We start from the raw sequence: 24,347 nt of genomic DNA on the forward strand, positions 1-24,347 counted from the left end.
TGAGCCAGTTCTGTTTCCAAATGGCTAGTTCATCCTGTATTCCATATGATCTAACCAGTCTACCATGAGGAAGTTTGACAAATGCTTTACTGAAGCCCATACAGATCAAGTCTACCAGTCTGCCCTCATCAATCCTCTTTGTTACTCCTTCAAAAAACTCAATCAAATTAGTGAGACATGATTTGCCATACACAACCATGTTGCCTTCCCTAATCATTCTTTGCCTTTCCAAATACAAATAAATTCTGTCCCTCAGGATTCCCTGCAACAGTTTGCCCACCACCTATGTCAGGCTCACCAGCCTATAGTTCCCTGGCTTATTCTTGCCACCTTTCTTAAATCGCAGAACCATGTTAGCCAACCTCCAGTCTACCAGCACCTCACCTGTGACTATCAATGATACAAATATCTCAGCAAGGGGCCCAGAAATCACTTCCCTAGCTTCCCACAGAGTTCTCGGATGCACCTGATCAGGTCCTGGGGATTTATCCACCTTTATGCATATCAAGGATTCCAGCACTTCCTCCTCTGTGTAATATGGACATTTTGATAATGCAAACCAGGGCAGGACTCATACACTTAGTGGTGGGGCCTTGGCGAGTGTTTCTGAACAAAGACACTGAGGGGAGCAGTTGCATATTTCCTTGAAATAGTCACAGGTAGATAAGGCAGGGAAGGAGGCATTTGGCATACTTGCCTTCATTGGTCAGAACATTGAGTGTAGCAGTTGAGATGTCATGTGGTGGATGCACAGGACATTGGTGAGGCCATTTTTGGAGTTTGTACAATTCTCATCAACCTGCTACAGGAAGGATGTTGTTTAACTTAAGATGGTGCACAAAAGATTTACAAGGATGTTACAGAGATATAGAGTCGTACAGCAGAGAATCAGGCTCTTCAGCCCACCATGTCCAACAAACACCAAACTGCAATCTACCTGTACTTAGCCCATAGCCTACCATATCCTGGCTTTTTAAAGGCATGTCTAGATGCTGCTTAAATGCTGTGAGAGTACTCCACCACCCCCTCAGGCATCACGTTCCAAACTTTACCCACTCTCAAGATCAAAATATTTTTCTCTGGTATCTTCTAAACTGCATTCTCCGCACCTTCAACTTGTAACCTTTGGTCTTAGACACATCAGCCATGGGCAGAAAGATTCTCACGATCTACTCTGTCTGCATCTCTCATAATTTGATATACTTCAGTCGGATCCTCCCTTCACCACCTCTGCTTCAATGAAACCAAACTTGGCCTATCCAGTCTCTCCTCACGATGGAGACTTTCCAACCCGCTGCACCCTCTCCAGTACAATCAAATCTTCTGATAGTGTGGTCACCAAAACTGCACATTCCAGTATTCTATCTGAGTATGAGCCAATGTTTTGTAAGTTTGTTAGAAGACTTCCTTGCTGTTATATTGTACAGCTCAGGTCATTCTGTATGCCGCCTTCAGTAGCCTGTCTGCCTGTGCTGACACCTTCTGGGATCAATAGACTTCTACACCATGGTCCCCTTCTTTCTCAGTATTCCCTAAAAACCAGCCCTTCATTGTGTGATTATTTCCTGTATTAGACCTCCCAAAATGCATTACCTCATACTTACCAGGATTAAATTCTGTCTGCCATTGCCCTGCCCAATGTACTCATACTGTAGCCTGAGACCATCCCCCTTACTGTCAATCACATTCTAATTTTCATATCATAGAACAAAGAACAGTAAGGCACAGGAAAAGGCCCAATACCCTCCAAACCTGCACTGAAACATTTTGTGCTTCCATGTGAAAATCTCATCTACAGGCTGATTACTCATATGATCTATATTCACATCCAAGTTGTTAATTTACATAACAAGCAGCAAGGATCCCAGCACTGATCCCGGTGGCTGTAGTGGTGGCCTGTATCTGGCCAGAATAGAGTGGCCCATGTCTGTTAACACAAACTGTGTGTAAATGGAAAGTAGAATTAAACAGCAGGATGTGAAACAGAATGGCAGGCAGAAACTAAGCTAAACAGCCTACTTACACTCAGTGGGGCATAATGATACCATTGAACAAGCCACTGCTAGGACAGTAAAAATGACAAGAAGACCTAAGGTCCAATAAAAGAGTAACTCCAGCCACATTAAATGAAAGGGTAATTGTCCCAGTTAATGAACAGATATCAGATGCTAGTTACAGCCCATTAATGTCCTAAAACAGCTGAGGATGCAACAGCTAAAGTTATCTTATAGTACTCGGTTTCTTGAAATATGTTAGAATATTAAGACAAAGATTCTCACAAAGAGGAGTTTTCAACATTAAAAATAGGTGCGTAATACCAAAGCATAAAGGGGAAAAGAAGCATTTTAAACCTGGAAGTGAAGGTTAGCTAGCTTTAGGTAATGCCTTCTTTTACACCCAGAACAAAATAGATTGCTCCATTTATCTCTCCACCCTGGAGGCTTCCTGCCTCTATTCCTGATGAAGGGCTTTTGCCTAAAACATCGATTTTCCTGCTCCTCGGATGCTGTCTGACATGCTGTGCTTTTCCAGCACCACTCTAACCTAAATTCTGGTTTCCAGCAACTGTAGTCCTCACTTTTGCATAGAGATTACAGTGTCCGCTAATACTGAGGGGTCAGAGAATCCTGGGGCTGTCCTTAGAAATACCAATCATTGGATAGGTGTCTCATAGAATAGAGTATGCAAAGTAAGGGGAGGAACATGACAATTACATGTGATTACTAACAGGAAGTTTATAAAAAGTACTGCTTTTTATTGTAAAATCAGTGTGTCATGGACCTCTCTTCTGAGGCCAGTCTCGGAGAAAGATCATTTGGCCCTCTCCCTGCACTAACTAGCTTCTGCTTGAATAAATACCAACCACTTGTCTGAATCCTGCCTGCCTAGTGTTTCATCCCCAGTCGGGAGTTATGTTCCGACAAAGGCCATACAGAAGTCCATGTATACTGCACTACTCTCATCAGAATGTTTTGTTGCTAGGACTGGAGGTTTTGAGTTAGAGGGAGAGGTTGAATAAGCTGTTGCTTTGTTCCCTAGACTGTCCGAGAATGAGGTGTGACTTTTGTACAGGTTGAGAAAATCATGGGGGCATGATGTGGTGAATAGCCACGGTCTTTTTCTGAATGTGGGTGAGTGCAAAAATAGAGGGCACAAGTTTGAATTGTGGAAAAAAGATTACTTTATCATTGCAGAGGGTGGTGCTTGTAGGGAATGAGCTACCAGAGGAAGTGGAGGTGGTGTGTACAATTACAACCTTTTATAGGCACCTGAATACACCCAAGAAGAGGAACAGTTTAGAGGGGTTTGCGCCAAATGCTGGCAAATGCAACTAGCCATGATATGGAGGTGCCAGTGTTGGACTGGGGTGGACAAAGTTAAGAACCACACAACACCAGTTTCTTGTACAGCAGGTTTATTTGGAAGCACTAGCTTTAAGTGCACTGCTCCTTCATCACTCTGAAAGCTAGTGCTTCCACATAAACCTATTGTACTACAACCTGGTGTAGTGAGATTTTCATCTTAAATGGGATGAAATCAGATTAGGATCTTTGGTCAGCACTAACAGCTTGCACCAAAGATCTGTTTCCGTGCTGTACAACTGTATGACTCTCTGAAGGCTGGACTTTAACATTACTACTCCCAGTTAGACACTGCACTATTAGAGTTGCTAAGGTCAATTGCTTTACCTCCTTGACTTTGAAGAAAAGCACAGATCTGTTCTATGACCATGTATTGGGATTTCACTTGCCTGTGGATTCTACAGGTGCAAACAGTCACAGAAAATAATGTCTTTCCCATTCACTTCAGGAAACATGAACTGAAAACTCTCTCCTTTGCTAACTGGCTGTCCACTTAATAGCAAGCATTTAAACTGCTCAGTAACACAATGCAGAAAGATTTGAAGCAGGATCAATCGAGCGTGAGCATCCTTCCTGCATCACAACTGTTTCTTTCAAAAATCTTTTTTTAAAAAAATCAGTGCATGTACACAACAGCCCAAGTAGTCAACATTAAATTTTAGTTTCCAAGTTTTTCACGAGGCAACATGGCTCTAATCCGTTCACAGTATGTTACAGCTGAGCAGAATTTTGAAGGACAATAAACCATATTATCAGTCCCATTGAATAGCACAGATTGACAGGTAGAGAGTGCTTCCCAAGTACACAAACCGTATAAGTCAATGGAAGAAACAAGATGAGTTCTGTACTGCCAGAAGAACAAACAGTTGCAGATTGCACCAGTTATTGTCCTTATTCATGTAAGGAAGGACTTGAAGGAAAATTATAATTTCTAGACATACCAAAGAATGAGATGGTGTCAATACACAGTGGATACAGAATAACTTGCAAAGTACAGGAATACTGTCAGGTTAGTTGGTTTATTGGCAAAAATGGGAAAAGTCATGACCTCCAAGATCTCGCAGATGGGAGAACTAGCATTTCATTAAACAAGTAGTCCAGGATAGTGTGTCAGCTCCAGTGAACAAGTGAACTTCCTATAGATTTTAAATGCATGGTATCACCTTAGTCAAAAAGTAAATTCTACTTGTTTATTAGAAAGTACTGAACCTATTGCATGTTCATAATGTATTCCACTTAAGTAGGGAAAGAAGTAAATAAAAATCCAGACTAATTATTCATCCAGTTATCTCACCATGGCTTAAAAAATGCTGACTGACTCCCTGACTGTATGTAATTCATGTATCAATTCTTGTTGTCCAAACTGGAGGAGTTAAATAGCAGACAAAGTGCCAGATTGAAACAGCTATTGCAATTTCATTTGTTTCCACAAGGAGAAAACAGAACACATCTCAGACGAAATGACTGAATAAATACTTTGTTTTCAAAAGTCCAAAGGGAAATCAACCATTGACGTGAAAAGGTACACGTTTAAACAGATAGCCAGAGATGATTGGAAACAGAATGAAAAATCTCTTATAGTGGTCTCGTTATACACATGTGAACAATAAATTCAAAGTACACATTCAGACCAGAGACTGACCAATCCAGAAAATACCTTACAATCATAAACTTACCCATCGAATAAAAGTTGTGGAAATTATCCAGACCCATTCCCCATAATTCTGTATTTACCCTGACTGATGCACTTAACCTACACATCCAAGAACATTATGGGCAGTTACATAGCCAATTCACCTCCCTGCATGTCTTTGAAGTGAGAGAGAAAAACTGAGCACCCGGAGGAAACCCACTCAAACATGGGAAGAATGTGCAAAGTCCACACAGACAGTCGCCCGAAACTGGAATCGAACCAGTGTCCCTGGCGCGGTGAGGCAGCAGTGCTAACCACGGAGAAAAATGGCAAGCTCAGTGTTAATTCCAGCCCTGAGAGAGGACCAGAAACAGACCTGCGGAGCGAGAAACAAATCTCCCTCAGTCAGACTGACAGGAACAGATTCACCATCAACTTCACATTTCGTTGCAGATTCTGACAGATCCGCATTGGATCCCACGTAAACCAATCCGATAGACTCAATGTTTGGGAATGACTGTGTGCAAACTACCCAATCAGGTATCAGACTTTCCTCCATCCCTCATTAGCATTGGTGACGTCGTCAGGCTATAAAAAGGGAACGCTGAGCCCGCTTTTCCTTATTCTGTGTCTGAAAGTGAGCGGCGCTATGGCTGATGAGAAGAAAGCCCAGCAAACCTCCAAGAAGGGCGCGAAGAAAATCATTAAGAAGGCACCAGCGAAGGGCGGCAAGAAGAGGAAGCGGTCCAGGAAAGAAAGTTATGCCATCTACATTTACAAAGTGATGAAGCAGGTTCACCCCGACACCGGCATCTCCTCCAAGGCCATGAGCATCATGAACTCGTTCGTCAACGATATTTTCGAGCGTATCGCGGGGGAGGCTTCCCGCCTGGCCCATTACAACAAGCGCAGCACTATCAGCTCCCGGGAGATCCAGACCGCCGTGCGGCTGCTGCTGCCAGGGGAGCTGGCCAAGCACGCCGTGTCGGAGGGTACAAAGGCGGTGACCAAGTACACCAGCTCCAAGTGAAGGACCGCACTGCACTGAAACAACCACCCGTCCACAACCCAAAGGCTCTTATAAGAGCCACCCACAACTTCCCAGAGTGAGCTGAATTTTTTTTAAAGATTCATTTGTAAACTAAAACAAACCAATCTAGTGTTATATTTGTTTATATAAGAGTTCTGCAAATTAATGAGGTATGACGCGGGGAAGATTGCATAAACAGACTCTTCCCTGGCTGTGGAGATTGGGCAGATTAAATGTCAGTGAGTCATTTTTCATCTTGTTTACTTAATATTGGTAAAAGCCCTAGTAGAATGCTAAAACTTCGTTTCACAGCTTGCAAACATCCACCTATTGAAGGAGCAGCGCTCCGAAATGTAGTGCTTCCAAATCAGCCTATTGGACTATGATCTGGTCTTGCGTGATTTTTTTTAACTTGGCAAACAATACATACTTGTCCACATCTTTCATCGCATGCATTTTCACCTGATTTTTTTAAAAAATATTTGCAATGCGCAGGTATAATCCGATTTTTCAGAATGCAAAAACCTAAGCGCTTTCTGCTGTCGGTAAGAGGCTTTCAAAGGGAACGGAGAGAACGCCAAAACAGCTGCCGGATTGAAATGTGGTGATTTTGCTGAATCTGAGACAGAGACAGCAATAAGGGAGGACAGCTTTAAAATATCGCCTAAACAACATGAGTTGGAGATGCCGCTGATGGACTGAGGTGCACAAAGTTGAAAATCACACAACAGCAGGTTATAGTCCAATAGTTTCAATTGGAAGCACATTAGCTTTCGGAGCGTCGCTCCTTCAGGTGGTAGTGGAGGGTTCAATCCTAACACAGAATTTTTAGCAAAAAATTACAGTATGATGTAACTGAAATTATGCATTGAAAAAATGATTGTCTGTTAAGTCTTTCATCTGTTAGAATACCATGATAGTTTCGCTTTCATGTGTAAATCAAACTTTTTTAAAAATGTTGCATTATCAGGTTAGCTGTTACTAATGGTGATAGCTAGACAATGTTGTCTAAACACCGTGTTCGCCATCGATACTGAGCAGGAAGAATGTTGTGTGCTGTTTTATCTGAATGCCGGCGTGCTACTGAAATGTGAAGCGAGATGTCAAGGGCAGACTGCAGTATTTGGCCTGTTTCTTTTCAGCTTCTGAAGGTTTAGAAAATTGCGCACTCCAGATCAGGAATGGACGGATACAGGTCGGCAAATGAGGGAGAGACAGATCAAGTGAAGTATACATTTATAAACTAAAACTAAATTTAAGATACGAGTATTTTATAAAACTTCCTCCGTTTTTTGTACTTCATCTTTCAATATAGAACACACACCTTTGTTTGTGAATTGGCGGGATTTTCAAATTGTAAATAAGCGGTTGATGATTTGGCGCCGGTACTTCCCGCCCTCCTCCCCGGGCCCTCTCCGGATTGGGGAATGAAGCAGATATCTGATTGGGGATTGAAACAACATTAGGCGGGGCTGAACAATGGGACCAATCAGAAACAGCCGCCCCACCATTCCTCCCGAAGGTATAAGAGGCCGCAATGTGGGCGGATTGTAGCATTCTCTGTGAAAGTGTCTGTGATAGAAAAGGGCGGCGGGAAAGGTCGCGCCAAGGCGAAGTCTTGGTCGTCCCGGGCTGGCCTGCAGTTCCCGGTGGGCCGTGTTCACAGGCTCCTGAGAAAGGGTAACTATGCTGAGCGTGTGGGTGCCGGAGCGCCGGTCTATCTGGCTGCGGTGCTGGAGTATCTGACGGCTGAAATCCTGGAGTTGGCCGGCAACGCGGCCCGGGACAACAAGAAGACCCGCATCATCCCCAGGCACCTGCAGCTGGCCGTGCGCAACGACGAAGAGCTCAACAAGCTGCTGGGAGGGGTGACCATCGCTCAGGGTGGGGTGCTGCCTAATATCCAGGCCGTACTCCTGCCTAAGAAAACCGCCGCTGCTGGATCTGCTAAAAAGTGAAGGGAGTATTCTTGTATCTGACAATCCAAAGGCTCTTTTCAGAGCCGCTCACGGCATCTGTGAAAGGAGCTTCCCTGTCTTCTCTACCGGATTTATTTTATTTTTAATGTGGAGAAGCTTGAACTTTATACCTGAGATTAGTCAATTATTATCGCCTTGTTATTGAATACTTTTGGTCTGGAGATGCTGATTATTGTATTGGGGTATAAAGTTAGAAATCATGCAACACCAGCTTATAGCCCAACAAGTTTGGTTGCAAGCACTAACTTTTGGAGCTTCCATCACGTGCTTGAACAACTGGTGTCACTTTGGCTCAGATAATGCCTTTCAGGTGTAAGCTGCCCTGTGTGATACTCTGCCACAATGGTCAGACTGATTCTAATCTAAAATGGATTTACAGATTCGTACAGCTTTTGAGTGAAATGCACACAGATACTCCTACACTCACGGCGACTCTCCCTCATACGTTCACACATACTGTCCGTCAATCAGGCCTGCACCCTCACATTGACATACGCGTATACCTCTTTACACTCGCGTGCACATACTCATACCCCCAACACACCCTACCCCGGCAAAACACACCCACGTGGTGAATTTATACTTGCAGAATGACAAATGTCCCCGATCGGGTATCACATTCATTTTGACTGCATCAGGAAGAGCTGAATTGACCCAATGCAGTAAGCATACATCTGATATAGCAAATACTACTGGGCGCCCCTTATCCCTCTGCGCTTTGTTCACTAGTGTGTTTATAGACAGGCTTTCTTCTCTGCCCCTAGAGAGAGCGAGCATATTAAATGCCCGTGGGTGATTTCAGCTGTAAAGGAGGGAAAGGGGGTAAAGTGAGATTGTATGAACTGTACTTCTGTCATCGATAGACAAATCAACGCCTAAGTACATACGCATTCTCAACTGTGAAACTTCGCGGCCTTTTCGACATGTTAGCAGTTATTTCAAATTTGAAAGTGAGCCGTTGACCTTTTGGCGCCAATTCTATCCCGTCCCCATCAGTTAAATCCTGCAATCTATTATAACAAAATCGGAGATCTCAGTAGTTGAAACTTGACTGCCGCTGTCTGTGACTTTCTTGTTAAACGACTCCCCATTAATGCTTTGCTCAGCACTTATTGCACTTCCTAAAATACGATACCAACGTCCGCAAGCCACCAGTCGATCTCTTGGCGCCAAACCTTTCCCATCCCCCAACGACAAGCCATATGAAACCCTAGACAGAGCTCCCTCTCCCTAGATTCGCGGAAATTTAGAGTCCACTACCACAATGCGATGTTTACATTTCACAATCTGTCATAATAAATTCTGCGAACACGAGAGATCTCATGACTTCACTGCACATGTCAATATTGCCTATAACTCATTCCGTTTTAATTCCTTAATTTATAATCATAATATTAATGTATCACATCACTTCCCGCCCTCTCTGGATGGTGTAGTGGCTCTGAAAAGAGCCGTTGTGTGTTTCTCTCTCTCTCGGGGTGAATGTGCAGGGCCGGCCAGGCTCCGTTTAGGCGCGCTCCCCGCGGATCCGGCGGGCCAGCTGGATGTCTTTGGGCATGATGGTGACCCGCTTGGCGTGGATGGCGCACAGGTTGGTGTCCTCAAACAGTCCCACCAGGTAAGCCTCGCTGGCCTCCTGCAGGGCCATCACCGCCGAGCTCTGGAAGCGCAGGTCGGTCTTGAAATCCTGAGCGATCTCTCGCACCAGGCGCTGGAAGGGCAGTTTGCGGATCAGCAGCTCGGTGGATTTCTGGTAGCGGCGGATCTCCCGCAGAGCCACCGTGCCGGGCCTGTAGCGATGGGGTTTCTTCACTCCGCCCGTGGCCGGAGCGCTCTTGCGGGCCGCTTTGGTCGCCAGCTGCTTGCGAGGAGCTTTCCCTCCGGTGGATTTGCGCGCTGTCTGCTTGGTTCTGGCCATTTTCTTCAACTCTCTGTAACACACACAGGCTGCTGCTGTCAATGCTGAAGTTGCTGCGGTGCTGCCTGTTTAAGGGAATGGAGAGCCCGCCCTAGAGCTGGGATTGGATACAGCCCTGTCCTTCAACCCACAGAGAAACAGCACCGGAAGGGACAGGAAAGGCAGGAAAATAATTGTTGGAGGCTGATTGGGTAACGTGAAATGACAGTTGGCCAATTTCAAAATGCCCGCCGAATTTACCCCTCAAACCCTGAAATCAAATAACATATTAAGATATATTACGCCACTCGTCCGCAATTCAGATACTTTGTTGGCCGAGCTGGGAATTTGTGATGCAGATGTTTCGTCCCCTGTCTAGGTGACATCTTCAGTGATTGCGAGCCTCCTGTGAAGCGCTTCTATGATGTTTCCTCCGGCATGCTTGAGAGGCTCCCAAGCATATCACCTAGACAGGGAACGAAAAGTCTGCAACCCAAAGTCCCAGCTCGGCGAACAGAACCACAACAACGAGCACCCGAGCTACAAATCGTCTCACAAACTTTGAATTCGGATACTAAGATATATTACTCGTCCGCAACTCAGATACTTTATAGCTTTCGATTAAAACCTAGTTGGCTGTCAGGGCAGACAGGAGGCGGGATTATTGCCTGATCTGTCTGTAACAGGCAGGAGGAAAGGCGGGGTTTAAAACAGCCCAGACAAACGGAACAGCCGAACGTCTACCCGCCGTTAATCAATCAAAACAACCCCGCCGTTTAAATATCTTGAAATTATACCAGGATAAAATTACAAAAGCCTACCAAATCGATGTTTTATTTTAACCAGGTTATAATCAGCCGAAACACAACTTAATGGCTGCCTGAACGGTCTGTAACAGGCACACGGGAAAAGCAGGCTATGAAAATATCCGCTGTGTCGCAGCATCAAAACTCATGAAAGTATCGTTTCTGGAAGGGTCAATGAAATACAAATACATCAGTGTCTGGGCAAAATGACAAATGATACGTTAAAGAAACAGTACAGTAGCCCCTCCCTATGCGTTGCCTTCCCCGTCCTCAGGTCTCCGCTCTCTTTCGGAGGGTTTGGGTGGCTCTGAAAAGAGCCTTTGGGTTTGCTTAGCCGCCGAATCCATAGAGAGTGCGGCCCTGGCGTTTCAGAGCGTACACCACATCCATTGCGGTGACCGTCTTGCGCTTGGCGTGCTCAGTGTAGGTGACCGCATCCCTGATCACGTTCTCCAGGAAAACCTTCAGCACCCCGCGGGTCTCCTCGTAGATCAAGCCCGAGATGCGCTTGACCCCGCCACGGCGAGCCAGGCGCCGGATGGCTGGTTTCGTGATGCCCTGGATGTTATCACGGAGCACTTTGCGGTGCCGCTTCGCTCCGCCTTTTCCCAGGCCTTTGCCTCCTTTACCTCTTCCAGACATCACGCTTCTTCACTCCAATCGCTGCTGAATGAGAGCTGAGCTGCCTCCCCTTCCTTTTTTATACAGCCCGGCCCGACCTGACTGAGAAAGAGCTGACAGAGAGTGAGAGGCGGGTCCGGAGAGGAAACTGAGTGACAGACAGGGAAGGGAAATGTCTTTGATCCTCCAGCTCCGCCTCCAGCTCACTCCAGGCCCAACTGTATCTGGGACTGAGCTACCGCCCCATCTTTGTCACAACATCATTCACCATTTCTTCATATTGCAGTAGAAGACTTTGTTTTGTCTATTTCAGTCCAACTAGAAACCTTTTTAAAGGTAATTATGTACTATTTACAATATTAGTTGCAATTATCTACAAAGATCTCTGCATTTGTCCTATCCTTCCCGAGGATGTATCACAAAAAAGCGTGAAATCTGACTGCAATTTCACAATTCATCAATGGAATCTAATAACCACCCTTCAAAGCAGTGGAGAAAGGGGAAAAAAAGCCAAAATTGGTAGGTTTGTAAAACTGCTCATTTTATTTTCAAGCAGAGTTGAACAATGTTGATTATTCCATAAATTTAATTTGATAATTTACATATTCTGCACTGTGTGACAAAAAATAAAAATCCTTTTCCTTTCCTCCTTCCTACTATACAGTAACACAACCCCAGAGAAAAGACTTTGTCTATTTATCCTATCCATGCCCCTCATAATTTTGTAAACCTCCATGAGGGGTGACCTCATAGAGGTTTACAAAATTATGAAGGGCATGGATTGGATGGGTATATGAATAGGAAGGGTTTGGAGGGATATGGGCCGGGTGCTGGTAAGTGGGACTAGGGATGGGATGTCTGGGCGTGGTTGGGTTGGACGGAAAGGTCTGTTTTCATGCTGTACATCTCTATGACTCTAAGAGTTCAGTTAATGGTACATCACACTACAGAACATGGTAATGTTCTGTCTACATCAGAAAAAAAAATAATTAGCCAATTGTCTTTTCTGTACAAGGAACATTATGTCAGCTCCAATGCAATTGAATGGTTTGTCACCCTTTCACTTAGTTGCAAGTGGATTCAGTTTACACTGATTGTTAGTTCAGCAGCGTTCAGAAAAGTACATTAATATGTACTGAAACAAAACTAATGACATTCTGAAGACGAACATTTTACATCAATACTGCTGTTAGATTCTGCATTATACTAGTTAAAAAAAGGTTCATTGTGTATCCTACCTTGACTCTGAAGAACAGCACAGAATCCTTTCTGTTGGAGTGTTACGTTTTCACTTACACATGATTCCTACCGCCACTAACAATTAAAGAACTTCGGCTGTTTCTCATCCACTACAGGAGACGTGAACTGAGTTACATGTCAGAGCAAACTCACTCTCACTCAGCCACTGAATGCTGAAAGGAAAAGAATAAAATTAGGCCCGAATTATTTCCAGATATGAATTGACTCTCAACATCACTTATCATAGCTGAGGATATGCAGTGCCCAGCAGCGCTTGATAAAATCTACTATACAGAAATGCACACAAAATGTAACAATAATCTGAGACTGAAATGCAATACAATTAAGCATCATTGAAAAGAGTTTATTTGCAGAGTTTATGCTACACAGACACAAACCCATAAGTGAATATAAATGAACAAGATCAAGTAAATCTCCAATGAACCCTCTCCAGAGCTTGAGAATCCTCCCTTAAAAAAAGTGCCCAGAACTGAACACAAATGTGATCTGACCAATGTTCTGTGATTGAGATTGTGGGAAACATATCAAAACTAGCACTATAGTTATTAAAAGTCAGATGACAGCAGAACTGATGCCAAATTGTCCTTTCCATAGAGACACTGACAATGAGTGGATGAAGTTCACATTCCCAACAATTACTGCAGAACTGATGTCCCAGTGCAGACATGATAGACGGAGTAGTCTGCTTCAGAGCTGTACCATATCAGTGACTCTGATTTTGATGAGAAAGGAGATGACATGCTGTTGTGTTGCATATTGGTATAAAAAATATCAGACAGAAATGGACTGACATGTAGAATAAAACTCTCTTTCACAAAATAAACACCAACAATGTCTGGGTACAAATTGAAACTAAATATCTCAGTGATACCACAGATCCCAGATTCTCTTCCCAAACAGAAAATACGTGACCATAATTCAGAATGGTTCTCAGGATAAAGCAGTTTCCCTTCTGCCATCGCCCTTTCTCCTCTCTCCCCCATCCACCGCGACAGACTGACAGTCAACTAAAAAAAATCAGAAAATGTGGAAAAGATGAAGATCCAGTCTCAACACCCTCATAACAAATATCTCAGAATGTATCACACAGACACAGAGAATATTATTAGCTTTCACTTTGATACACAAGAATAGTCACTGACAAGTGCAGGCTGATAACTACACACTCATTCATGTTGCAGAAATAGACAAACAAATGATGATGACACAGTTACTGTGATGCAAATCTGTGACTAATAGTCTCCATCGGTCAGTTTCTCTCAACTGAAGACTCACACTCGCATTGCAGTAACTGTCAGGGACAGATTAACAACTACCCTCTCATTCACGAAGCTAAAACTGACAGGAACAGAATGATAATTACATGTCCAGTTTCACAGAGTATAAACTGACAAGTAAACTCTGACAACGATGCTCGTATACACAGAGCAGAGTCTCACAGGTAGATATTAGTACCTGCACTGTTCACATTCATAAAATGAGATCCGACAGGTAGAAATCTATATTTAAGTTCACATATTGACAAGGCAGAGATTGAGGGGCATAGATTGGTAACTGCATTCACATACCGATAGGAGAAATTGACAATAATACATTAATATTGACAGTCTCAATTCACGGAGCAGGAACAGACTGGTAAATACACTCACATTCACATTGAGGAAATGGACAGGGAGAGATTGATAGTTACATGCATATAGAAGTAACTGACATTGATAACTACATTGGTTATATAAATGATTAGGAGTTGGGTGTTGAGGATATAATTTCTGAATTTGCAGTTGATCCTAACCCAGGGCGATGAATGATTGGGAGGATGATGCTGAGTGACTTCACAGGGAGATTGTCAAGTTGGCCAAATGAGCAGATATCTGACGATTAATTCCAATGCAGAGAAATGTGAGGTAATGCATTTTGCTAACAGAAACACACGGCAGCAATGCAGGGTCAATGGTACATCTTTGAAGGGAGCACTGAAGCAGAGGGACCTCGGGATTATCATTCTCTTAAGTTGAAAATGTGTTGCTGGAAAAGCGCAGCAGGTCAGGCAGCATCCAAGGAGCAGGAGAATTGACGTTTTGGGCATGAGCTCTTCTTCAGGAATGCCCGAAACTTCGATTCTCCTGCTCCTTGGACGCTGCCTGACCCTGCTGCGCTTTTCCAACAACACATTTTCAGCTCTGATCTCCAGCATCTGCAGTCCTCACTTTCTCCCATTCTCTTAAGTTGGCCAGGCAAGCTGAAGAAGGCTTATAGGATCCTTGTGGTTATAGAGACATTGAGTATAAAACTGAGGAAATGATGCTACACTCTACAACTCATTGGTCAGATCAGTTTTGTTCAGTTCTGGGCATTTTATTTAAGATAGGAACTTCAAGCTCTGAAGAGCATTCATTGAAGATTTACTAGAATGATAGCAGGAATGAATAATTTTACATATAAGGAAAGATTAGTGATATCAGGCTCCTTTTCTTTAGAGCAGAGAAAATTAAGAAGGGAACCTTACGGGGGTGTTCAAAATTATGCAGAATTTTGCCATGGGAAAGAAGAATATTTTGTTACCAGTAGTTGGTATGTCAGTAACTCGGGGTCACAATTTCAAGATTGTCAGTAAGAGAGCTAGATGTGAGATGAGGAGAAACGTCTTTACACAGAGTTGTTAGGAATTGGATTGTGCAGCCTCGGATCATGGTGGAGATAGATTCCATGTGAGGTATGAAAAGAGAGCTGGATATGTACTGGGAGTGATGAAATTAGAGGGCAATGAAGATAGGGCTGGAAAACAATCCTGCCTTGAATTATTTCCAGCTGACCACAATTTAAACAAAAGATGGAAAGTACAGCATAAAATCTGAAATCTCTGCCATTAACAGTTAGATTGTGATACAGTGGGATCAACTGACACACTGAGGGTTGTGGGAGAGACAGTTATGCAGATGGTTTCTCAAGACAAGTCCATCTTTGGAACTGACATCCCGTTGAGTGAATTGAGACAAAGCCTAGCCTAGTCACAGAAACGTCACATTGCTCTGCCTTCTCTTCCTTGTCCTCCTTTTTTGCTGGAAGGTAGGATTACTATTGATCAATTTGTGAAGCTTCACAGGCTTTCTTCTGTCTCACAATGTCCATGGACGGTTGGCATAAACGTTTCCCTCTTCATCTTGACCTGGGTCCTCATCCTCTCCCGTATCTTTGCGCCTCAGGGTGGCGTATGTGATGCAGGGTGGTTGCTGCTCTGCTTGGTCAGCCTGAAAACAGGTCAATATGTAGTAGATCGGAGCAGGACCAATATTGGTGGCGTTGTGGACAGAAAATGTGATCGAAGAGTACAATGGAAATTTGATCAACTGGGCCAGTGAGTCACAGAGTAGTAGAAGAAGTTTAATTTAATAAATGTGAGTGTTGCATTTTGGTAAGGCAAACCAGGGCAAGACCTATACTGCTTATTGTACAAGTCTAGGAAGTGTTTACGAACAAACAGACCTAGGGAGTGCACGTAGACAGTTCCTTAAATGTGGGATTGCATTTAGACACAATGGTGAAGGCGGCGTTTGGCATGCTTGCCTTCACTGGTCAGAGCACTGACGACAGAGGTTGGAGCATCATGTTACAGCTATACAGGATGTTGGTGAGGCCACTTTTAGAACACTGTGTGCAGTTCTGGTCAACATGCTGTGGAAAGGATGTTCTTAAGCTCGAAAGGGTACAGAAAACATTTACAAAGATGTTATCACAACTGTAGGGTTTGAGTTTTAAGAAGAAGCTGCATAATCTGGGAACTTTTCTCCCCTGAAGCATCAGAGGCTGAGGAGTGACCTTATAGAGGTTATAAAATCACGAGGGGCATAGATAAGATAAATAGCTGTGGTCTTTTCCCCAGGGTAGGGGTGTCCAAAACAAGTGGGCATAGGTTTAAGGTGAGAGGGAAAGATTAAAAAGGGATCTGAGAGGTAAACTTATCACACAGAGGACGCTGCCAGAGAAAGTGATAGAGGCAGGTACAATGACAACATTTCAGAGACATTTGGAAAGGGACATGGATAAGAAAAGTTTAGAGAGATACAGGCCAAATGCAGACAAATGGGACTAGTTGAGTTTGGGAAACCTGGTCGGCATGGGCGAGTTGGGCTGAAGGGCCTGTTTCAGTGCTGTATGACTCGGTGAAAACAGATGAGAATAACAAACTTTGCCTGAAAGACAATCAGAGTGTACAGGAGGAGATGTGAAAATATGGGGTCATAAGACAGACCAATTTCTCTTGGCAAAGCACATGACTGGAACAAGCCTAAAAGTGACCCTGACAAATGTTATTTCTCTGTACTCCGAACAGGATGTGGTCATCTCTGCCAAGGTGGGAATTGGATGCAATTCCGAAATGTCCTTGAATCAATCGACTTGCTCAGCCAGAAGGCAGTGAAGAGTTTGCAAAGGGTTAGGAATCACGTGCAGAGCAGAGCGGGTAAGGAGGTCAGATTTCATTCCCTTAAGGATCATCACAGACAGGAACAGAAGGCCATTCGGCCCCTTGAGCCTGCTCAGCCATTCAATAGAATCGTGACTGATGCCCCATTCCTCACACTCACCTTTCTGCACTTAACATGAAACCCTCAATTCCCTGACTGATCAAGAACCTATCAATCCCAGCCTTAAACCTGCTCCCTGCCCCTTCACATCGCTCCCTGTGACAACCTTCTGAGAGAAGAAATTCCTCCTCGCCTCAGCCTTCAACTTTGAACCAGATGGTTGTTTGTTCCTGACAACAGTCATCATTAGAGTCTTAACTCCAGATCTGTTTTTGATTAAAATTGAATTCCTTATTCACCACCTGCCACAGCAAGATTCACATTCACATCTCCAGGACATACCCTGGGGAGCTGAAAACATAGGATTTTGCTTCCACATTATTTCAGAAACACATCAAAAATTGTGAATCTCATCAAAATTGAAACCGGAATACATTGCCCACATCATTGAGCTAAACATCAATGTCGCCAAACTCCATACAGTGTGCGAAGAGACCATTCAGCCCATCCAGTCTGTGCCAATCCAGGGAAGAATATCCCACCCAGACCCTACTCCCATAACCCTGCATTAACCATAGCTAATCCTCCTAACCTGCACATCGTCAAATCCTACAGTGTGAAAGCAGGCCTTTCGGCCCATCAGGTCCATAATGATCCTCTGAATAGCATCCCACAGGACACACTACCCAACCCTGTCACTGTAACCCTGCATTTCCCATGACAAACCCTCCTAGCCTGTATAACCCTCACACACTATTGGCAACTTCACATGGCCAATCCATCTAAACTGCACATCTTTGGACTGTGGGAGGAAACCAGAGCGCCCAGAGAAAACCCAGGCAAAGAAGGAGAGAATGTGCAAACTCCCAATAGACAGTCATCTGCGGCTGGGATTGTTGCTGGGTTCCTGGCGCTGTGAGGCAGCAATGCTAACCACTGAGCCACCCAATGTTTTTGCCACTGGCCATGTAGGGGTTGGTTAGCTCAGTTGATTCTATAGTTGGCTTTCAATGTATAGTCAGACTGACAGCATGCGGTTCAATTGCTGCTCTGGTTGAGATTGCTGTGAATAATCATTCCCTGTGCCTTAGATGTGGTGACCCTCAGGTTAAACCATAAAACAGTTGTTGCTTTTTCTCTCTGTCTCCCTCACACCTCTTTCTCCCTCTCTCTAATGAGACAATGGTGACTTTACATTAATCACCTGCTAAAAACATAACTTTGCTGATTAAAAATTAACTGCCTTCTTTTTCACTGCTTAGGTGTTTCCTTCCTGACACAGGATTTCAGTAAGCTGTAAATAAGACATTTTACCAACAGTACATATCTAAATGAACTGGGAGAGGATGCACAGGGAGATTTATCAGCATATTGCCTTGGGGGCTGGAGAGTTTCAGTGAGGGAGAGAGATTGGACAGACTGGGGTTATTGTCCTTACAGCAGAGTAGATTGAACGAGAGGAATGTATAAAATGATGAGGGGTGAAAATAGGGTCGGCAGGGAGAAACATTCCCCCCTTGACGGAGGTGGGGCGAGGGGCACAGATTGAAGGTAAGGGCCAGGAGGTTTCGAGGGGATGAGAGGAAAATCTTATTCAAAAAGAGGTGGGAGAGGCAGAAACCGTCATCACTTTGAAGGAGGAGTTAGATGCGCACTTGTGACACCAAGGTTATGGGGCCAAGTACAGGGGAAATGGGATTAGGGAACTGTGAGGTGGTTTTTCTCACCGGCACAGATTCGATGGGCCAATGGGTCTTTTTCTGGGCTGTAGACCTCTTGGAAACTATGACTAACCCATTTTGAGATGTGAATTCCACATCCAAGATACCATCTAACCATAACATGATTTTGTACATTTCATGTTCAGAGATGAGGAGTTTGTTGTTGAAAAAAGAAATTGAGCAGTTTAGGCCAATACTCTCTGGAGTTGAGGAAGAGGGGAGAGCCAACTGAGGGATATAGGACGCTAAAGGGGGTGGGATTGACAAAGGAGACAGACAGAGTATGTTTCCTCATGTGGGACAGTTTCGAATGAGAGGATCATTGTTTCAGGAGAATGGGGTGGGACAGATTGAAAACAGAGATGGTGAGGAAAGTCTTCTCTCCAAGGGAGATGAGGTGGGAATCTCTGGAAATTCACCCCCCAGTGTGTGGGGGCATATGGGGACACTGAATAAATTGAAGGAGGGGACCGACCGATTGTTGATTAGTGAGGGCAGGAAATTGGAGTTGAGATTGTGATGAGATCAGCCACAGCTGTATAGAATGAGGGAAGCAGGGTTTCGAAGGCTCCTAGCCCGTATGTTGTGTTGGTGGTCCAGCTGCCCGAACACCTTTTAGTGTGGGCAACTCATAGCACATGCTCAGAAAGCTCTGAATCTGAGGGACTCAACTGTGTGCTGCATCACAGTCGCTTCATCACTTAGCAACCAAGACTATATGATATAGCAACCATTCAGCCCAACAAGTCTGCTCCACCATTCCATCATGGCTGATATGTTTCTTAACCCCATTCTCCTGCCTTCTCTCTAGTGATCAAGAATCTCTGTCTTAAAGACATAATTACAGCCGTCTGCAGTAATGTTTTCCATAGATTTCCCACTGTCTGGCTGAAGAAACTCCTTCTCATTATGGAACTAGGTCAAGGGGCTGAATGGCCTCCTTCTACTCCTTTATATGAATATTCCACAATAATAAATCTTGGAACCCCTGCAGTTACAAAGTGGCACTTTCACACACCAGAGCAATTAGTGATTTCAAATAGAAACCACAAGTCCAAATATTTTATTTTCACATGTTCCAGATTCCCACCATCTTCTGGGGGAAACAATCTTCAAATCCCTCCTTAAACCTCTTGTCCTTCACTTTAAAATGATGTCCCCCTTGTTACTGATCTTTCGACTAAGGGAAACAGCTGCTTCCTGTCCCCCTGTCCATGTCCCTCATAACAGAGTCAGAATCACACAGCAAGGAAACAGACCCTTCAGTCCAACTACTCCATGCCGTCCATAATCTCAATCTAAACTAGTCCCACTTGTTTTCACTTGGCCCATATCTCTCCAAACCCTTCCTATTCTTGGACTTACTTAAATGTCTTTTAAACATTGTAACTGTCCTCATACCTGCCACTTCCTCTGAAAGTTCAATCCATACATGAACCACTCTCCGTCAAAAAAATGTTACCCATCATGTCATTTTCAAAAATATGTCCCCTGGTCTTGAAGTCCCCCCACCCTTGGGAAAAGACACCTGCCATTCACCTCATCTATGACTATCGTGATTTCATAAACTTCTATATCCCTCAAACTTCTACCCTCCAGTGAAAATAGTCCCAGTCCTTATAACTCAGATGCTCCATTCCCAACAACATTCTGATATATCTTTTCTGAATCCTCTCCAACTTAATAATGTGCTTCCTCCAACAGGGCAACCAGAACTGGACACAATACACCAGAACAGGCTTCACCAGTGTCCTGTACAACCACAACAGGGTGTCCGAACTCCAAAACTCAATTGTGTGAACAATGGAGGCAAGTGTTCTAAACACCTTCTCAAACACCCTGTTTACCTGTGACACAAAATACGAAGAAGTGTGTACCTGAAACCCTAGGGTTCTTTGCCCTACACACTACCGATCTTTCACACCTCTATCATGTCCCCCTCCCCCATCAACCTTCTCTGTTGCAAAGGAAACAACCCAAACTTCCCTCCAATGTTTCCAGGAAGAGATTTATTTTTGCGGAACTTCCCAATCAGACAAATACCAATACATGATGGTGTAAGATCAACAGCTCACAGATTCATACTCATCGTTCAATCGAATTGACTCGATTTCCCACCGTCTCCCTTGGAAGGAAATATTTCCAGACCATTACCCAACCAAGTTCCAATCCCGCTCACAACAACAATTTGCTGCTGTTCATGTATGAAAACCCCTGGCAACAAGGTCACTGAGCCATGGTCCCAAGGAATGACCTCTTGGAATTGTCCAGAATGTGGCTCAGAACTTCTACGTTCACAGAATCACAAAATGTTACTGCACAGTAGGAGGCCATTCGTGTCTGTACCAGCTCCTGAAAGGGCAATCCAGCTAGACCCACTTTCCAGCCCTATCTCCGTAGCCCACGTATCCCTTTTAAATTTCTATCCAGCTCTCTTTTCGATCCTCCTATGGAATCCACCTCCACCACTCTCCCAAGGAGCACATTCCAAACCCAACAACCCAAATAAATTTTTCCTCATCTCACTCTCACTGGCAATCTTGAAATTCTGACCAGCCAATTACTAATTGACCAATGAGTGAGAAACAACAACTTTCTTTCCCCCTGTCATAATTGTTGATAACTTTCAACATCTCAATAAGGTCAACACTTCATCTTCTCTGCTTGAAAGAGAATAAGCTCAATCTCTTCAACCACTCCCTCTATCTGAAATCCCTCATCGTCAGTATCATTCTCATAAATCTCCTTCACACTGTCTGCAGGGTCTGAACAGCCTTCCTTAAGTAAGGTGTCCAGAACAGAACAGAACCAGCCTGTGTAACAGAAGGCCAACTCCCTTTGTCAAATGTATTTCTAAATTCAGCTTCTGTTGCCTGTGAAGGTAAGGTGTTACACACATACACAGAAATACCCAACAGATCAAAGGCTTATCTCCAATATGATCTAATATTCTCCATTCAATATTTGTGCTATCACTGGAATTAATTTCTTTTCTGCTCTGTACTTTGTTTTGGATGTTGGGTTAGCTCAGTTGGCTGGATGGCTGGTTTGGAATATGGAGTAACATCAACAGCGTGGGTTTGAATCTCTCACTGCCTGAGGTTACCATGAAGGACTGTCCTTCTCCACTCCTCCCCTTGTGTGAGACATGGTAACCCTCAAGTTAAACTACCACCTACCAGTTATCACTCTGTCTCTCTCTGACACTCCAACTGAGGTCCACCAGGAACTGTTGGAAGAATCAGCTGAAGAAAATGAGAGAGAAACAACATGGGAAAGTTTTACTATAAATATTCAGCTTCTCCTGCTTGCAAATGAATCTGGATTCCTTGACCGATGCGCAAGCAACAATTATTCCAATTTTAATCTTTAGTTTATATCTGGGCTGACCACTCCTCTGAACACAACACATTACATTGTATATCTCCCCAAGTAATTTCATCTGCCACTTGTTCAGCCTGCCCACATCCTCACAAAGCACGTTCCCACAGTGTTTTATTATTTGTTTTTAAATTAACTTGTGGATTGTGGAAATCATTGGCTGGGCTGAGAATTTATTATCCATCCCTCGTTGGCCACTTGAGAAGGAGTTACTGAACTGCCTTCTTGAACCATTGCAGTCCCTGTGTTGTAGGTAGACTCACAATACCATTAGAGAGGGAATTCCAGGATTTTGACCCAGCACCATTAAATGAATAGCTAATATATTTCCAAAGTTAAAAATCACAACACCAGGTTATAGTCCAACAGGTTTAATTGGAAGTACACTAGCTTTCGGAGCAATGCTCCTTCATCAGGTGATAGTGGAGGGCTCGATCGTAACATAGAATTTATAGCAAAAATTTGTAGTGTGATGTAACTGACATTACACATTGAAAAATTGATTGTCTGTTAAGCCTTTCATATATTAGAATACAGTGATAGTCTCACTTCTTTCATGTGTAAATCACAAAACCCTTCTTTTTAAAGTTGCATTCTTGGGTTAGCTGCTAACAATGGTGATAGCTAGACAATATGTTGAAGGTGTTGGCCCTCTGTGTTCTCTGTCTATGACCTGATGTTGAGATTGATTCTAATCTAAAAAGTGAGATAACAGAGTTTTATATAAATTCATGCAGTTTTTGAGCTCAGAGTTCTACATGAATGTATGCAGTTTTTGAGCAAAGTGCAATGTAACTCTGCAAGTACAAATTCACCCCACAAAATATATGTGTGCATGTGGGTCTTTATCTGTCTCTGTGTGTCTGTCTGTGTGGGATGGGGGTTGTGAGTGTGAGAAAGTGTGTGTGTGTGTGTGTAGTGAGTGCAGAGTGTCTTAAGTCTGTGAGTGGGTGCATGTCTGAGTGTGGGAGTGTGTGTGTCTATAAGGATGTGTGTGGGTGTCTGTGTGCGCGTCTGTGTGTACCTGTGTCCATGTAGTGCAATGGTGATCACCGTAATGTGACATGAACTCAAGGTCCCGGTTGAGACCTTCCCGATGGGTACCGAACTTAGCTATCAGCCTCTGCTTGGCCACTTGCCTCTGCTGCCTGTCCCGAAGTCCACCTTGGAGGATGGTCACCCGAAGGTCCGAGGCTGAATGTCCTGGACCTCTGAAGTGTTCCCCAACTGGGAGGGAACCCTCCTGTCTGTTGATTGTTGTGCGGTGCCCATTCATCCGTTGTCGTAGCCTTTGACACTCTGCACTCACGACACACACACACACACACACACACACACACACACTTTCTCACACTCACAACCCCCATCCCAGACAGACAGACACACACACACAGACAGACAAAGACCCACATGTACACATGTATTTTGTGGGTGAATTTGTATTGCAGAGTTACATTGCACTTTGCTCAAAAACTGCATACATTCATGTAGAACTCGGAGCTCAAAAACTGCATGAATTTATGTAAAACTCTGTTATCTCACTTTTTAAGATTAGAAACAATCTAAACATCAGGTCATAGACAGAGAACACAGAGGGCTAACACCTTCAACATATTGTCTAGCTATCACCATTGTTAACAGCTAACCCGAGAATGCAACTTTAAAAAAAAAGTTTTGTGATTTACACATGAAAGAAGTGAAACTATCACTGTATTCTAATAGATGAAAGGCTTAACAGACAATCAATTTTTCAATGTATAATTTCAGTTACATCACACTGCAAATTTTTGCTATAAATTGTGTTACGATCGAGCCCTCCACTATCACCTGATGAAGGAGCGTCACTCCGAAAGCTAGTGTGCTTCTAATTAAACCTGTTGGACTATAACATGGTGTTGTGTGATTTTTAACTTTGTACACCCCAGTCCAACACCAGCATCTCCAAATCAATATATTTCCAAGTTGGGATGGTGAGTGGCTGAGGGGGAAACTTGCAAGAGGTGGTATTCTCATGTATCTGCTGTCCTTGCCCTGCGAGGTGGAAGTGGTTGTGGGTTTGGAAGGTGCTACCTGAGAACCTTTGGTGAATGTCTGCAGTGAACCTCAGGTGGTACACACTGCTGCTACTGAGCAC

General features: G+C 43.8%; 4 protein-coding genes across 5 annotated transcripts in view; 2 read left to right on the forward strand and 2 right to left on the reverse strand.

Annotated features, from left to right (window-relative positions):
- The window catches only part of LOC132837100 (histone H4), a 1,051,674-nt gene extending 1,035,926 nt beyond the window's left edge, over positions 1-15,748 (reverse strand). Inside the window, exons 1-2 of one of the 2 annotated variants that reach the window (XM_060856792.1) lie at positions 15,735-15,748; positions 10,767-11,356 (exon numbers count right to left, since the gene is read on the reverse strand). In XM_060856792.1, the coding sequence (XP_060712775.1) occupies positions 11,038-11,356; positions 15,735-15,748 (333 nt within the window). In that variant the 3' untranslated portion in view covers positions 10,767-11,037. Of the gene's footprint in view, positions 1-10,766; positions 11,361-15,734 lie in introns of those variants that run through there. The other variant, XM_060856791.1, reaches the window with a different exon arrangement.
- On the forward strand, positions 5,639-6,162 carry LOC132837183 (late histone H2B.L4-like). The gene has a single exon (XM_060856901.1). It carries the CDS (start codon positions 5,645-5,647, stop codon positions 6,023-6,025), a length of 381 nt encoding a protein of 126 aa, XP_060712884.1. The 5' UTR covers positions 5,639-5,644; the 3' UTR covers positions 6,026-6,162.
- Positions 6,541-7,983, forward strand: LOC132837292 (histone H2A, sperm-like). The gene is made up of 2 exons (XM_060856965.1): positions 6,541-6,570; positions 7,492-7,983. Exons 1-2 carry the CDS (start codon positions 6,541-6,543, stop codon positions 7,981-7,983), a joined length of 522 nt encoding a protein of 173 aa, XP_060712948.1.
- Positions 9,467-9,929, reverse strand: LOC132837136 (histone H3). The gene has a single exon (XM_060856837.1). The coding sequence runs from the start codon at positions 9,920-9,922 to the stop codon at positions 9,512-9,514; it is 411 nt and encodes a 136-aa protein (XP_060712820.1). The 5' UTR covers positions 9,923-9,929; the 3' UTR covers positions 9,467-9,511.
- Positions 15,749-24,347: the final 8,599 nt, after the last annotated feature.

The sequence above is a fragment of the Hemiscyllium ocellatum genome, chromosome 49, assembly GCF_020745735.1.
Source record: "Hemiscyllium ocellatum isolate sHemOce1 chromosome 49, sHemOce1.pat.X.cur, whole genome shotgun sequence".
NCBI lineage: Eukaryota > Metazoa > Chordata > Chondrichthyes > Orectolobiformes > Hemiscylliidae > Hemiscyllium > Hemiscyllium ocellatum.